The 17,220-nt window shown below is 59.3% G+C and overlaps 1 protein-coding gene across 1 annotated transcript; it reads left to right on the forward strand.

The window, feature by feature from the left end:
• Window positions 1-658: 658 nt before the first annotated feature.
• Window positions 659-13,732, forward strand: ASPDH (aspartate dehydrogenase domain containing; the record flags this gene model as incomplete). The annotated part of the gene is made up of 7 exons (XM_082076496.1): window positions 659-719; window positions 2,019-2,157; window positions 3,077-3,161; window positions 4,314-4,463; window positions 6,187-6,419; window positions 10,601-10,752; window positions 13,660-13,732. 7 exons carry the CDS (start codon window positions 659-661, stop codon window positions 13,695-13,697), a joined length of 858 nt encoding a protein of 285 aa, XP_081932622.1. The 3' UTR covers window positions 13,698-13,732.
• Window positions 13,733-17,220: the final 3,488 nt, after the last annotated feature.

Below are 17,220 nucleotides of genomic sequence, written 5' to 3' on the forward strand. Positions count from 1 at the left end.
TCTATGGGGTGACTATGGGGTCTCTATGGGGTGTCTATGGGTCTCTATGGGGTGACTATGGGGTCTCTATGGGGTGTCTATGGGTCTCTATGAGGTGTCTATGGGGTCTCTATGGGGTTTCTGGGTCTCTATGGGGTGACTATAGGGTCTCTATGGGCTGTCTATGCGGTCTCTATAGGTCTCTATGGGTCTCTATGGGGTGTCTATGGGGTCTCTCAGGGGTCTCTATGGGGTGTTTATGGGTCTCTATGGGGTATCTTTGGGGTGTCTATGGGTCTCTATGGGGTCTCTATGGGGTGTCTATTGGTCCCTATGGGGTGTCTTTGGGGTGTCTATGGGGTGTCTATAGGTCTCTATGGGATCTCTATGGGGTGTCTATGGGTCTCTATGGGTGTCTATGCGGTCTCTATGGGGTCTCTACGGGGTGTCTATGGGGTCTCTATGGGTTCTCTATGGGGTGACCTTGGGGTCTCTATGGGTCTCTATGGGTGTCTATGGGGTCTCTATGGTCTCTATGGGGTGTCTTATGGGTCAGCTCTGGTCACTTATGGGGCAGCGGTGGGTCAGTTCTGGTCACTTGTGGGTCAGTTATGGGTCAGCTATGGGTCAGCTCTGGTCACTTATGGGGCAGCCGTGGGGCAGCTCTCGTTCCCAGGCCATGGAGGGGTCGGGGGCTCCGCGCTGTCGCCGTGTGGGGATCCTGGGCTACGGACGCCTGGGTATGGGGGCTATGGGGTGTCTATGGGTCTCTATGGGGTGTCTATGGGTCTCTATGGGTCTCTATGGGGGGTCTATGGGGTCTCTATGGGTCCCATGGGGTGTCTATGGGTCTCTATGAGGTGTCTATGGGTCCCTATGGGGTCTCTATGGGTCTCTATGGGGTGTGTATGGGTCTCTACGGGTCTCTATGGGGTCTCTATGGGGTGTCCCATGGGGTCTCTATGTGTCCCATGGGGTGTCTTATGGGTCTCTATGGGTCTCTCAGGGGTCTCTATGGGGTGTCTATGGAGTGTCTATGGGTCTCTATGGGGTGTCTCTGGGGTCTCTATGCGGTCTCTATGGGGTCTCTATGGGTCTCTGTGGGTGTCTATGGGGTGTCTATGGGTCTCTAAGGGGGGTCTATGGGGTGTCTATGGGGTCCTATGGGGTCTCTACGGGTCTCTGTGGGGTCTCTCAGGGGTCTCTATGGTGTCTCTCTGGTCTCTCTGGTCTCTGTGGTGTCTCTATGGTGTCTCTCTGGTGTCTCTATGGTCTCTGTGGTCTCTCTGGTGTCTCTATGGTCTCTGTGGTATCTCTCTGGTGTCTCTCTGGTGTCTCTATGGTCTCTCTGGTCTCTGGTGTCTCTATGGTCTCTCTGGTCTCTGGTGTCTCTATGGTGTCTCTCTGGTGTCTCTCTGGTGTCTCTATGGTCTCTCTGGTGTCTCTATGGTGTCTCTCTGGTGTCTCTATGGTCTCTCTGGTGTCTCTCTGGTGTCTCTATGGTGTCTCTCTGGTGTCTCTATGGTCTCTCTGGTGTCTCTCTGGTGTCTCTCTGGTCTCTATGGTCTCTCTGGTGTCTCTCTGGTGTCTATGGTCTCTCTGGTGTCTATGGTCTCTCTGGTCTCTATGGTCTCCCTGGTGTCTCTATAGTGTCTCTCTGGTGTCTCTATGGTGTCTCTCTGGTCTCTCTGGTCTCTCTGGTCTCTATGGTGTCTCTATGGTCTCTCTGGGGTGTCTCTGGTCTCTCTGGTCTCTCTGATCTCTATGGTCTCTCTGGTGTCTCTCTGGTCTCTATGGTCTCTGGTCTCTATGGTGTCTCTCTGGTGTCTCTCTGGTCTCTGTGGTGTCTCTCTGGTCTCTCTATGGTCTCTGGTGTCTCTATGGTCTCTCTGGTCTCTATGGTCTCTGGTCTCTATGGTGTCTCTCTGGTCTCTGTGGTGTCTCTCTGGTCTCTCTGGTCTCTCTATGGTCTCTGGTGTCTCTATGGTCTCTCTGGTCTCTCTGGTCGCTGGTCTCTATGGTGTCTCTATGGTCCCCAGGCCAGTTCCTGGCCGCCCGCCTGCTGGCCGAGGGCGCCCCCTGCGGGATGTCTCTGGGCTTCGTGTGGAGGCGGGGGGGGCCCGAGCGGCCCCTCCCCCCGCCCCTCCCCCTCTGGGACCTGCGCGACCTGCCGAGCACGTGAGCGGCCGGGCCACGTGGCTCCCGTGTCACGTGGCACCCGTGTCACGTGGCACCTGTCTCACCCGTGTCACCTGTGTCATCTGTGTCACCCGAGTCACGTGTCACCTGTGTCACGTGGCACCCGTGTCATGTGTCACACGTGTATCCTGTGTCATGTGTCATCTGTGTCACCCGAGTCACGTGTCACTTTGTCACCCGTGTCATGTGTCACCCGTGCCACCTGTGTCACGTGTCACCTGTGTCATGTGTCACCTGGGTCACCCGTGTCACATGTCACCTGTGTCATGTGTCACCCGTGTCACCTGTGTCATATGTCACCTGTGTCACCCGTGTCATGTGTCACCCGTGTCATGTGTCACCTGTGTCATGTGTCACCTGTGTCACCTGTGTCACGTGTCACCTGGGTCACGTGTCACCCGTGTCAGATGTCGCCCGTGTCATGTGTCACCCGGGTCACCCGGGTCATGTGTCACCTGTGTCATCTGTCACCCGTGTCATGTGTCATCTGTGTCACCCGTGTCACCTGTGTCACATGTCACCCGTGTCACGTGTCACCTGGGTCACCTGGGTCATGTGTCACCTGGGTCACCCGTGTCATGTGTCACCCGTGTCATGTGTCACCCATGTCACCTGTGTCATATGTCACCTGTGTCACCCATGTCATGTGTCGCCCGTGTCATGTGTCACCCGTGTCACCTGTGTCACCCATGTCACATGTCACCCATGTCATGTGTCACCCGAGTCACGTGTCACCCGTGTCACCCGTGTCATGTGTCACCTCTGCGCCCCTGTCCCCATATCCCCATGTCCCCATATCCCCATGTCCCCCTGTCCCCATGTCCCATGTCCCCCTGTCCCCCTGTCCCCCTGTCCCCATGTCCCCATGTCTGTCCCCATGTCCGTCTGTCCTGCCCAGGGGGGTGCAGCTGGTGGTCGAGGTTTCTCATCCCTCGGTGGCCCAAGAGCACGGAGAAGAAATTTTGAAACACGCGGATCTGATGGTGGGGACATGGGACAGACGGACAGGGGACATGGGACAGACGGACAGGGGACATGGGACAGACAGGGGACATGGGACAGACAGGGGACAGGGGGACAGGGGGACATGGGGATATGGGGACATGGGGACATGGGGATATGGGGATATGGGACATGGGGACATGGGGACATGGGGACATGGGGATATGGGGACATGGGGACATGGGGATATGGGGACATGGGGATATGGGGATATGGAGACATGGGGATATGGGGATATGGGGACATGGGGATATGGGGATATGGGACAGAGGGATATGGGGACATGGGGACATGGGGACATGGGGACATGGGGACGTGGGGATATGGGGACATGGGGATATGGGGACATGGGGACATGGGGATATGGGACAGAGGGATATGGGGACATGGGGACAGAGGGATAAGGGGACAATGGGACATGGGGACATGGGGATATGGGACATGGGGACAAGGGGGACAGGGGGACATGGGGATGTCCCTGTCCCCATTGGTGACACTGGGGATGTCCCCGTCCCAGCTGGGGTCACTCAGGGTGACACTGGGGGTGTCCCTGTCCCCATTGGTGACACTTTCCCTGTCCCCATTGGTGACACTGGGATGTCCCCATCCCCATTGGTGACACTGGGGATGTCCCTGTCCCCATTGGTGACACTGGGGGTGTCCCTGTCCCCACTGGTGACACTGTCCCCGCCCAGCTGGGGTCACTCAGGGTGACACTGGGATGTCCCCATCCCCATTGGTGACACTGGGGATGTCCCTGTCCCCACTGGTGACACTGGGGACATCCATGTCCCCACTGGTGACACTGTCCCCGCCCAGCTGGGGTCACTCAGGGTGACACTGGGGATGTCCCTGACCCCATTGGTGACACTGGGGACATCCCTGTCCCCCCTGGTGACACTGTCCCCGCCCAGCTGGGGTCACTCAGGGTGACACTGGGGATGTCCCTGACCCCATTGGTGACACTGGGATGTCCCCATCCCCATTGGTGACACTGGGGACATCCCTGTCCCCCCTGGTGACACTGTCCCCGCCCAGCTGGGGTCACTCAGGGTGACACTGGGGATGTCCCTGACCCCATTGGTGACACTGGGGACATCCCTGTCCCCCCTGGTGACACTGTCCCCGCCCAGCTGGGGTCCCCGTCGGCGCTGGCGGACGCGGAGACGCGGCGGCGCCTGCAGGGGGCAGCGGAAAGATGGGGCCACACACTCTATGTCCCCCGGGGGGCGCTCTGGGGCTGCGAGGACATCGAGAGGATGGACCGAGCAGGGACCCTGCAGGTGACAGTGGGGACGATGGGGGCGATGGGGGCATTGGGGGCGATGGGGATAATGGGGGCGATGGGGGCAATGGGGGTAATGGGGACAATGAGACAATGGGGACAATGGGGGCAATGGAGGCAATGGGGACAATGAGACAATGGGGACAATGGGGGCAATGGAGGCAATGGGGACAGTGGGGACAATGGGGACAATGGGGACATAGGGAGGATGGACCGGGTGGGGACCCTGCAGGTGACAATGGTTACATGGGGACAGGGGGACATGGGAACATGGGACATGGGGGCAATGGGGACAATGGGGACATTGGGGGCAATGGGGACAATGGGGACAATGGGGGCAATGGGGACAATGGGGACATGGGGACAATGGGGACAGAGGGATAAGGGGACAATGGGACATGGGGATATGGGGACATGGGGACATGGGGACAATGGGACATGGGGACAATGGGGGCAATGGGGACATTGGGATATGGGGACATGGGAATATGGGGACATGGGGACATGGGACATGGGGAGAATGGGGACATGGCGATATGGGGACATGGGGACAGGGGGATAAGGGGACAATGGGACAGTGGGGACATGGGGACATAGGGAGAATGGGGGCAATGGGGACAGTGAGGACAATGGCGACATAGAGAAGATAGACCGGGTGGGGACCCTGCAGGTGACAATGGGGACGTGGGGACAACGGGGACAATGGGGACAATGGGGGCGATGGGATAATGGGGGCAATGGGGGTGATGGGGACAATGGGGATATGGGGACAATGGGACATGGGCACAATGGGGGTCATGGGGGTAATGGGGACAATGGGGGCAATGGGGACATCGAGAGGATGGATGGGGTGGGGACCCTGCAGGTGACAATGGGGACATGGGGACAATGGGGACAATGGGGACAATGGGGGCAATGGGGACATGGTGACATGGGGACATGGGACATGGGGATGGGGGGATATGGGATATGGGGACAATGGGGACAGGGGCATAAGGGGACAATGGGACAGTGGGGACATGGGGACATAGGGACAATGGGGGCAATGGGGACAGTGAGGACAATGGCGACATAGAGAAGATAGACCGGGTGGGGACCCTGCAGGTGACAATGGGGATGATGGGGACAATGGGGATAATGGGGGCAATGGGGACATGGGGACAATGGGGACATTGGGGACAATGGGGACATGGGGATATGGGGACATGGCGACAATGTGGGCAATGGGGACATGGGGACAATGGGGACAGAGGGATAAGGGGACAATGGGACATGGGGATATGGGGACATGGGGACATGGGACATGGGGACAGAGGGATAAGGGGACAATGGGACATGGGGATATGGGGACATGGGGATATGGGGACAATGGGACATGGGGACAATGGGGGCAATGGGGACATTGGGATATGGGGACATGGGAATATGGGGACATGGGGACATGGGGACAGGGTGATATGGGACATGGGGACAGGGGGATATGGGGACATGGGGACAGAGGGATATGGGGACAATGGGACATGGGGATATGGGACATGGGGACATGGGGATATGGGGACATGAGACGTGGGGACATGGGGACAGGGTGATATGGGACATGGGGACAATAGGGACAGGGGGACATGGGGATATGGGACATGGGGACGGGGTGATATGGGACATGGGGCCACGTGTCCACGGTGCCACGGGTTCTGTCCCCTCATGTCCCCGTGTCCCCACAGGCGCTGACGGTGACGCTGTCGACGTCCCCGCGGTCCCTGCGCGCGGGGGGGTGGCTGCGGGGCCGGGTGGCGGCCGCGGTGGCCTCGGGGACGCGGGAGCTGCTGTACGAGGGTCCCCTGCGCCCGCTCTGTCCCCTGTGTCCCCAGAACGTCAACGCCATGGCGGCCGCCGCGCTGGCGGCACCGCGGCTCGGCTTCGACGGCGTGCGGGCGCGGCTGGTGGCCGAGCCGGGGTGGGACATTGTCACCCCGTGTCACCTCATGTCATCCATTGTCACCCCATGTCACCCATTGTCACCCTGTGTCACCTTGTGTTGCCCTGTGTCACCCCGTGTCACTCTGTGTCGCCCCATGTCATACCGTGTTACTCCATGTCACCCAGTGTTACCTCGTGTCACCCATGTCATCCCGTGTCACCCACTGTCACCCCATGTCACCCAGTGTCACCTTGTGTCACCTATTGTCATCTCGTGTCACCCATTGTCAACTCATGTTACCCATTGTCACCCTATGTCATCCCGTGTCACCCCGTGTCATCCATTGTCACCCTGTGTCACCCAGTGTCACCTCATGTCACCCATTGTCACCCCATGTCAACTCATGTCACCCATTGTCACCCTGTGTCACCCCAAGTCACCCCCGGTGTCCCGCCCCCGTGTCACCCATTGTCACCCAGTGTCACCTCATGTCACCCACTGTTACCCATTGTCACCCTGTGTCCCACCCCAATGTCACCCCCATGTCGCCCCCTGTGTCCCACCCCCATGTCACCCATTGTCACCCAGTGTCACCTCATGTCATCCAGTGTCACCCCATGTCCCACCCCCATGTCACCCTGTGTCACCCAGTGTCACCCATTGTGTCCCACCCCCGTGTCACCCATTGTCACCCAGTGTCACCTCATGTCACCCAGTGTGACCCCATGTCGTACCATGTTACCCAGTGTCACCCACTGTCACCTCATGTCACCCAGTGTCACCCCATGTCACCCCCTGTGCCCCACCCCTGTGTCACCCATTGTCACCCCCTGTGTCCCAACCCCATGTCACCCAGTGTCACCTCATGTCATCCAGTGTCACCCCATGTCCCACCCCCGTGTCACCCATTGTCACCCTGTGTAACCTCGTGTCACCCCATGTCATCCCATGTCACACAGTGTCATCCTGTGTCACCTTGTGCCACCCAGTGTCACCATATGTCATCCCATGTCACCCTGTGTCACCCCATGTCACCCAGTGTCACTTCATTGTCACCCTGTGTCACCCCATGTCACCCATTGTCACCCCGTGTCATCTCGTGTCACCCAGTGTCACCCATTGTCCCCAGAATGTCAATGCCATGGCGGCCCCACGGCTCGGCTTCGACGGCGTGCGGGCGCGGCTGGTGGCCGAGCCGGGGTGGGACATTGTCACCCATTGTCACCTTGTGTCACCCTGTGTCACCCAGTGTCACCCATTGTCACCCTGTGTCACCTCATGTCAGCCAGTGTCAACTTATGTCACCCCATGTCATACCATGTTACCCAGTGTCACCCTGTGTCATCCCATGTCACCCATTGTCACTTGTCACGCTGTGTCACTCCATGTCACCCAGGGTCACCCCAATGTCCCCCCATGTCACCTTGTGTCACCCATTGTCACCCAGTGTCACCCCATGTCATACCATGTTACCCAGTGTCATCCTGTGTCACCTTGTGTCACCCTGTGTCACCTTGTGTCACCTGTTGTCACCCATTGTCACCCACTGTCACCCTATGTCATCCCATGTCACCCTGTGTCACCCAGTGTCACCTTGTGTCACCCATTGTCAACTCATGTCACACAGTGTCATCTCATGTCACCCATTGTCACCCCATGTTAGCCAATGTCACCCCGTGTCACCTCAGTGTCACCCATTGTCACCCTATGTCAACTCATGTCACCCTGTGTCATCTCATGTCACTCCATGCCACCTCATGTCACTTCATGTCACCCAGTGTCACCTCATGTCATCCTGTGTCACCCCATGTCACACATTGTCATCTTGTGTCACCCAGTGTCACCCCATTGTCACCCTGTGTCACCTCATGTCACCCAGTGTCACCCCATGTCACCCGTGTCCCACCTCCATGTCACCCCATTGTCACCCTGTGTCACCTCATGTCACCCTGTGTCACCTTATGTCACCCCATGTCACCCATTGTCACCCCATGTCATCCAGTGTCATCCTGTGTCACCCAGTGTCACCCCCTGTCACCCATTGTCACCCTGTGTCACCTTGTGTCACCCATTGTCAACTCATGTCACACAGTGTCATCTCATGTCACCCACTGTCACCCCAGTGTCACCCCATGTCACCCATTGTCATCCCGTGTCATCCCATGTCACGCTGTGTCACCCACTGTCACCCTGTGTCACCCCATGTCAGCCAGTGTCAACTTATGTCACCCCATGTCACCCCATGTCATACCATGTCACCCTGTGTCACCCCATGTCATCCCGTGTCACCCATTGTCACCCTGTGTCACCCAGTGTCTCTCCATGTCACCCACTGTCAGCCTGTGTCACCCATTGTCATCCCGTGTCACCCCGTGTCATCCCATGTCACCCACTGTCACCCCATGTCACCCAGTGTCACCCATTTTCATCTTGTGTCACCCATTGTCACCCTGTGTCATCTCATGTCACCCATTGTCGACTCATGTTACCCATTGTCACCCTGTGTCACCTCATGTCACCCCAGTGTCACTCCATGTCACCCTGTGTCACCTCATGTCACTCCATGCCACCTCATGTCACTTCAAGTCACCCAGTGTCACCCCGTGTCACCCTGTGTAACCTCATGTCACCCCATGTCACCCCATGTCCCACCCCTGTGTCACCCAGTGTCACCCATTGTCACCCAGTGTCACCCCATGTCACCCATTGTCACCCTGTGTCCCCAGAATGTCAATGCCATGGTGGCCCCGCGGCTCGGCTTCGATGTCGTGCGGGCCAGGCTGGTGGCCGAGCCGGGGTGGGACATTGTCACCCATTGTCACCTTGTGTCACCCCATGTCAGCTTATGTCACCCCATGTCATACCATGTTACCCAGTGTCACCCTGTGTCACCTCATGTCAGCCAGTGTCACCCTGTGTCACCTTATTTCACCCCATGTCACCTTATTTCACCCCATGTCACCCACTGTCACCCTGTGTCACCCAGTGTTACCTTGTGTCACCCAGTGTCAACTCATGTTACCCATTGTCACCCTGCGTCACCCAGTGTCACCCCAATGTCCCCCCATGTCACCTTGTGTCACCCATTGTCACCCTGTGTCATCTCATGTCACCCTGTGTCACCCCATGTCACCCATTGTCACCCTGTGTCACCTCATATCACCCCAATGTCCCCCCATGTCACCCTGTGTCAACTCATGTCACCCAGTGTCATCTCATGTCACCCACTGTCACCCCAGTGTCACCTCATGTCACCCAGGGTCACCCTATGTCATCCCGTGTCACCCACTGTCACCCATTGTCACCCCCTGTGTCCCACCACCGTGTCACCCATTGTCACCTCATGTCACCCACTGTCACCCCATTGTCATGCCCTGTGTCCCACCCCTGTGTCACCCATTGTCACCCCGTGTCCCATCCCCATGTCACCCATTGTCACCCAGTGTCACCCCGTGTCCCACCCCCATGTCACCCTGTGTCACCCAGTGTCACCCATTGTATCCCACCCCCGTGTCACCCATTGTCACCCAGTGTCACCTCATGTCACCCAGTGTCACCACGTGTCCAATCCCCGTGTCACCCAGTGTCACCCACTGTCACCTCATGTCACCCAGTGTCACCCATTGTCACCCCGGTGTCCTGCCCCCGTGTCACCCGTTGTCACCCATTGTCACCTCATGCCACCCAGTGTCACCCCATGTCCCACCCCCGTGTCACCCATTGTGTCCCACCCCCATGTCACCCAATGTCACCCCATGTCACCCCCTGTGTCCCACCCCCATGTCACCCAGTGTCACCCTGTGTCACCCTGTGTTACCCACTGTCACCCCGTGTCACCCTGTGTCACCCATTGTGTCCCACCCCCATGTCACCCAGTGTCACCCACTGTCACCTCATGTCACCCAGTGTCACCCCGTGTCACCCCATGTCATACCATGTTACCTAGTGTCACCCATTGTCACCCCATGTCAACTCATGTCACCCATTGTCACCCTGTGTCACCTCATGTCACCCCCAGTGTCCCGCCCCTGTGTCACCCATTATCACCCAGTGTCACCTCATGTCACCCACTGTCACCCATTGTCACCCCGTGTCCCACCCCCGTGTCACCCATTGTCACCTCATGTCACCCAGTGTCACCCATTGTCACCCCCGGTGTCCCACCCCCGTGTCACCCATTGTCCCCCATTGTCCCCATTGTCCCCATTGTCCCGCAGGGTCCCCGACTGGCACGTGCTGGAGGTGGAGGTGACGGGGGTTGGGGACGGGGGCCGCGCCCTCAGTGTCACCAGCACCCGCCGCAACCCGGCGGCTCCCGGCGCCGTCACCGGGGACGCCACCCGGGACAGTTTCTGGAGCAGCCTGCAGGGTGCGCGTCACCTTGTCGCCGCCTGTCACCTCCTGTCACCTCGTGTCCCCTCCTGTCACCTCGTGTCACCCCCTGGTCCCTCCTGTCCCCTTATGTCACCTCCTGTCCCCTCATGTCCCCTCCTGTCACCTCCTGTCCCCATTGTCACCTCCCGTCACCTCGGGTCACCGCTTGTCACCTCCTGTCACCCCCTGGCCCCCCGTGTCACCTCCTGTCAACAGGTGTCCCCATTGTCACCTCCTGTCCCCTCCTGTCACCCCCTGGCCCCTCGTGTCACTTCCTGTCACCAGGTGTCACCTCCTGTCCCCAAGTGTCCCCATTGTCACCTCCTGTCCCCTCCTGTCACCAAGTGTCCCCATTGTCACCCCCTGTCCCCTCCTGTCACTCCCTGTCCCCTCCTGTCCCCAAGTGTCCCCATTGTCCCCTCCTGTCCCCTTGTGTCACCAGGTGTCCCCATTGTCACCTCCTGTCCCCTCCTGTCACCAAGTGTCCCCATTGTCACCCCCTGTCCCCTCCTGTCACTCCCTGTCCCCTCCTGTCCCCAAGTGTCCCCATTGTCCCCTCCTGTCCCCTTGTGTCACCAGGTGTCCCCATTGTCACCTCCTGTCCCCTCATGTCACCTCCTGTCACCCCCTGGCCCCTCATGTCACCGCCTGTCACCACCTGTCCCCTCCTGTCACCAAGTGTCCCCATTGTCACCTCCTGTCCCCTCGGGTCACCATCTGTCACCAAGGGGGTGCCCTGGCCCCTTGTGTCACTCCCTGTCCCCTCATGTCCCCAGCTGTCCCCATTGTCACCTCCTGTCCCCTCATGTCGCTCTCTGTCCCCTCGTGTCACCCCCTGTCCCCTCATGTCACTCCCTGGTCCCTCCTGTCCCCTTATGTCCCCTCCTGTCACCTCCTGTGACCTTGTGTCCCCTCCTGTCACCAAGTGTCCCATTGTCACCTCCCATCCCCTCGTGCCCCCTTGTGTCACCCCCTGTCACCAAATGTCCCCATTGTAACCCCCTGTCCCCTCGTGTCACCTCCTGTCACCACCTGTCCCCTCCTGTCACCAAGTGTCCCCATTGTCACCTCCTGTCCCCTCCTGTCACCAAGTGTCCCCATTGTCACCTCCTGTCCCTTCGGGTCACCACCTGTCACCAAGGGGGTGCCCTGGCCCCTTGTGTCACTCCCTGTCCCCTCATGTCACCAGGTGTCCCCATTGTCACCTCCTGTCCCCTCATGTCCCCTCCTGTCACCCCCTGGCCCCTTGTGTCACCTCCTGTCCCCTCCTGTCACCAAGTGTCCCCATTGTCACCTCCTGTCCCCTCATGTCCCCTCCTGTCACCAAGTGTCCCCATTGTCACCTCCTGTCCCCTCCTGTCACCTCCTGTCACCAAGTGTCCCCATTGTCACCTTGGGTCACCCCCTGGCACCTCATGTCACCACCTGTCCCCTCCTGTCCCCAGGTGTCCCCATTGTCACCTCCTGTCCCCTCGTGTCACTCTCTGTCCCCTCCTGTCCCCTTGTGTCCCCTCCTGTCCCCAGGTGTCCCCATTGTCACCTCCTGTCCCCTCGTGTCACTCTCTGTCCCCTCCTGTCCCCTTGTGTCCCCTCCTGTCACCAGGTGTCCCCATTGTCACCTCCTGTGACCTCGTGTCACCTCCTGTCACCCCCTGGCCCCTCGTGTCCCCTCCTGTCACCAAGTGTCCCCATTGTCACCTCCTGTCCCCTCATGTCACCGCCTGTCACCACCTGTCCCCTTGTGTCCCCTCCTGTCCCCTCATGTCACTCCCTGTTCCCTCATGTCACCTCCTGTCCCCTTGTGTCCCCTCCTGTCCCCTTGTGTCACCACCTGTCACCAAGTGTCCCCATTGTCACCCCCTGTCACCACCTGTCCCCCCTGGCCCCTCCTGTCACTCCCTGTCCCCTTGTGTCACCTCCTGTCACCAGGTGTCCCCTGGTGTCCCCTCCTGTCCTCTCGTGTCACTTCCTGTCACCAAGTGTCCCCATTGTCACCTCCTGTCCCCTCCTGTCACTCTCTGTCCCCTTGTGTCACCTCCTGTCCCCAAGTGTCCCCATTGTCCCCTCCTGTCCCCCTGTCACCACCTGTCCCCTCGTGTCACCCCCGTGTCCCCCCCATCCCCCACTGTCCCCATTGTCCCCCGTGTCCCCCCCGCACTGTCCCCATGGTCCCCATGGTCCCCATGTCCCCCCCATCCCCTATTGTTCCCAGTGAAACCCTCACTGGGAACTGGGGGGGCATTGAAACCGTCACTGGGAACTGGGGGGGCACTGAATCCGTAATTGGTTACTTGGGGGGGCATTGAAACCGTCATTGGGAACTGGGGGGGCATTGAAACGGTTTTTGGGAACTGGGGGGGCACTGAATCCATAATTGGTTACTTGGGGGGGCGTTGAAACCGTCATTGGGAACTGGGGGGGCATTGAAACCGTCATTGGGAACTGGGGGGGCATTGAAACCGTCATTGGGAACTGGGGGGCATTGAAACCATCATTGGGAACTGGGGGGGCACTGAATCCGTAATTGGTTACTTGGGGGGGCGTTGAAACCGTCATTGGGAACTGGGGGGGCATTGAAACGGTTTTTGGGAACTGGGGGGGCACTGAATCCATAATTGGTTACTTGGGGGGGCATTGAAACCGTCACTGGGAACTGGGGGGGCATTGAAACCGTCATTGGGAACGGGGGGGGCACTGAATCCATAATTGGTTACTTGGGGGGGCGTTGAAACCGTCATTGGGAACTGGGGGGGCACTGAATCCATAATTGGTTACTTGGGGGGCATTGAAACCGTCATTGGGAACTGGGGGGACCCCGAAACCGTCATTGGAGCGTCCCCACTGACTCCTCCCCCCCCCCCACTGTCCCCGTGTCCCCGCTCACCCCGTGCCCCCCCCCCAGCCTGCACCGGACACGGCGGCTGCATCCGGCTCTGCTGAGGGCAACGGGGACACCGGGGACAACAACGGGGACACCAACCGGAAACAACGGGGACAGCGGGGGACACGCTTTGGGGACATTAAAGGCGGCGACACCGACTGGGGCTCATCATGGATGGGGGGGGGGGGCGCAAGGGATGATGGGAAGAAGGTCCGGGGGAGGGGGGGGACTAAAGGAGCGCGGCGCAAGGCATGATGGGAAGAAGGTCCGCTGGGGGGGTTAACGAGCGCGGCGCAAAGCACCATGGGAAGAGGGTCCGGGGGCGGGGTGGGGGCTATAGGAGCGCGGCGCAAAGCACCATGGGAGGAAGGTCCCCGCCTGTTAGAGGGAGCGCGGCGCAAAGCACCACGGGAAGAAGGTCGGGGGCGGCCTAATGGATGCGCAAGGCACCATGGGAAGAAGGTCCCCACCTGTTTAAAGGGAGCGCGGCGCAAGGCACCATGGGAGGAAGGTCGGGGGTGGGGAGGCTAAGGGAGCGCGGCGCAAAGCACCATGGGAAGAAGGTCCGGGGGCGGGGGGGGGCGCTATAGGAGAGCGGCGCAATGCGCCATGGGAGGAAGGTCCGGGGGAGGGGGGGACTAAAGGAGCGCGGCGCAAAGCACCATGGGAAGAAGGGGGGGGGGCGGTCTAAGGCACGTGGCGCAAGGCACCATGGGAGAAGGTCTGGGGCGGCCTGATGGATGCGCAAGGCACCATGGGAGGAAGGTCCGGGGGGCAAAAAAGGAGCGCGGCGCAATGCACCATGGGAAGAAGGTCCCCACCTGTCTAAAGGGGAGCGCGGCGCAAAGCACCATGGGAAGAAGGTCCAGGGGAGTGGGGGACTAAAAGGAGCGCGGCGCAAGGCACCATGGGAAGGTCTGGGGGCGGCTATATGAGCGCGGCGCAAGGCACCATGGGAAGAAGGTCGGGGGGGGGGTTTATGAGCGCGGCGCGGTGCACGACGGGAGGCGGGTCCGCCGCAATGCACGCCGGGAGCTGTAGTTCGGGCGGGGACGCGATGCGCCCGCGGGCCGGAGGAACCGCCGGGTGCGCTGGGACGGGGGGGGGCGGGGGGGGTCCGGGGGGTCTGGGGGGGTCCTGGGGGGTCCCTGGGGGTTTGGGGGGTCCCTGGGGCTGTTTCCCAGAGCCTGGGTGGGGGGGGGGCGGGTTGAGGGTGTCATTGGGAACTGGGGGAGCATTGAAACCGTCATTTGGAACTGGGGGGACACTGAAACTGTCATTGGGACTGGGGGGGGGGGGGGGCTTGAAACTGTCATTGGGAAGTGGGGGGGACACTGAAACTGTCATTGGGACTGGGGGGGGCATTGAAACTGTCATTGGGAACTGGGGGGGGCATTGAAACCGTCATTGGGAACTCGGGGGGCGTTGAATCCATAATTGGTTACTTGGGGGGGCGTTGAAACCGTCATTGGGAACTGGGGGGGCACTGATTCCATAATTGGTTACTTGGGGGGGCATTGAAACAGTCATTGGGAACTCGGGGGGCGTTGAAACTGTCATTGGGAACTGGGGGGGCTTGAAACTGTCATTGGGAACTGGGGGGGGGCATTGAAACCGTCATTTGGAACTGGGGGGACACTGAAACTGTCATTGGGAACTGGGGGGGCACTGAAACTGTCATTGGGAACTGGGGGGGGGCATTGAAACCGTCATTAGGAACGGGGGGGGGGCATTGAAACCGTCATTAGGAACTGGGAGGGCACTGAAACTGTTATTGGGAACTCTGGGGGCATTGAAACTGTCATTGGGAATTGGGGGGGCATTGAAACTCTCACTGGGAACTAGGGGGGCTTGAAACTGTCATTGGGAACTTGTGGGACCCCGAAACTGTCATTGGGAACTGGGGGGGGCATTGAAACCGTCATTAGGAACTCAGGGGGCATTGAAACCATCATTTGTAACTGGGGAGGCCTTGAAACCGTCATTAGGAACTAGGGGGGCATTGAAACCGTCATTGGTAACTGGGGGGAGCATTGAAACCGTCATTAGGAACTGGGCGGGCATTGAAAATCTCATTGGGAACTGGGGGGGCTTGAAACTGTCATTGGGAACTTGTGGGACCCCGAAACTGTCATTGGGAACTGGGGGGACCCTGAAACCGTCATTGGGCCGTCCCCACTGACTCCTCCATCTCCCCACAGGCACCCAAGACCCCAATGACCCCGGGGCCGATTCGGGGTCCCCGGGGGCGGATTCGGGGTCCCCCTTGGGGCCAGAGGGGTCCCCGAAACTGTCATTGGGAACTGGGGGGCATTGAAACTGTCATTGGAAACTGAGGGGGCATTGAAACTGTCATTGGAAACTGAGGGGGCATTGAAACTGTCATTGGGAACCAGGGGGGCATTGAAACCATCATTAGGAACTCAGGAAGCATTGAAACCGTCATTAGGAACTGGGGGGGCATTGAAACCCTCATTGGTAACTGGGGGGGGCATTGAAACTGTCATTAGGAACTTGGGGGGCATTGAAACTCTCATTGGGAACTGGGGGGGCTTGAAACTGTCATTGGGAACTTGTGGGACCCCGAAACTGTCATTGGAAACTGGGGGGGCATTGAAACCGTCATTAGGAACTCAGGGGGCATTGAAACCATCATTTGTAACTGGGGAGGCCTTGAAACCGTCATTTGGAACTGGGGGGACCCTGAAACCATCATTTGGCCGTCCCCACTGACTCCTCCATCTCCCCGCAGGCACCCAAGACCCCAATGACCCCGGGGCCGATTCGGGGTCCCCGGGGGCGGATTCGGCGTCCCCCTTGGGGCCAGAGGGGTCCCCGAAACTGTCATTGGGAACTGGGGGGCATTGAAACTGTCATTGGAAACTGAGGGGGCATTGAAACTGTCATTGGGAACCAGGGGGGCATTGAAACCATCATTAGGAACTCAGGGGGCATTGAAACCATCATTAGGAACTCAGGAAGCATTGAAACCGTCATTAGGAACTGGGGGGGCATTGAAACTGTCATTGGGAACTGGGGGAACCCCGAAACCATCATTGGGAACTGGGGGGGTGGCACTGAAACTGTCATTGGGAACTGGGGGGGCATTGAAACCGTCATTGGTAACTGGGGGGGGCATTGAAACTGTCATTAGGAACTGGGGGGGCATTGAAACTCTCACTGGGAACTGGGGGTGCACTGAAACCCTCATTGGGAATTGGGGGGGGCTTGAAACCGTCATTTGGAACTGGGGGGACCCTGAAACCGTCATTGGGCCGTCCCCACTGACTCCTCCATCTCCCCACAGGCACCCAAGACCCCAATGACCCCGGGGCCGATTCGGGGTCCCCAGGGGCGGATTCGGGGTCCTCCTTGGGGCCAGAGGGGTCCCCGAAACTGTCATTGGGAACTGGGGGGCATTGAAACTGTCATTGGAAACTGAGGGGGCATTGAAACTGTCATTGGGAACCAGGGGGGCATTGAAACCATCCTTAGGAACTCAGGGGGCATTGAAACCATCATTAGGAACTGGGGGGGCATTGAAACCCTCATTGGGAACTGGGGGAACCCCGAAACCATCAT

The sequence above is a fragment of the Streptopelia decaocto genome, assembly GCF_964273445.1.
Source record: "Streptopelia decaocto genome assembly, contig: HAP1_SCAFFOLD_465, whole genome shotgun sequence".
Lineage (NCBI taxonomy): Eukaryota > Metazoa > Chordata > Aves > Columbiformes > Columbidae > Streptopelia > Streptopelia decaocto.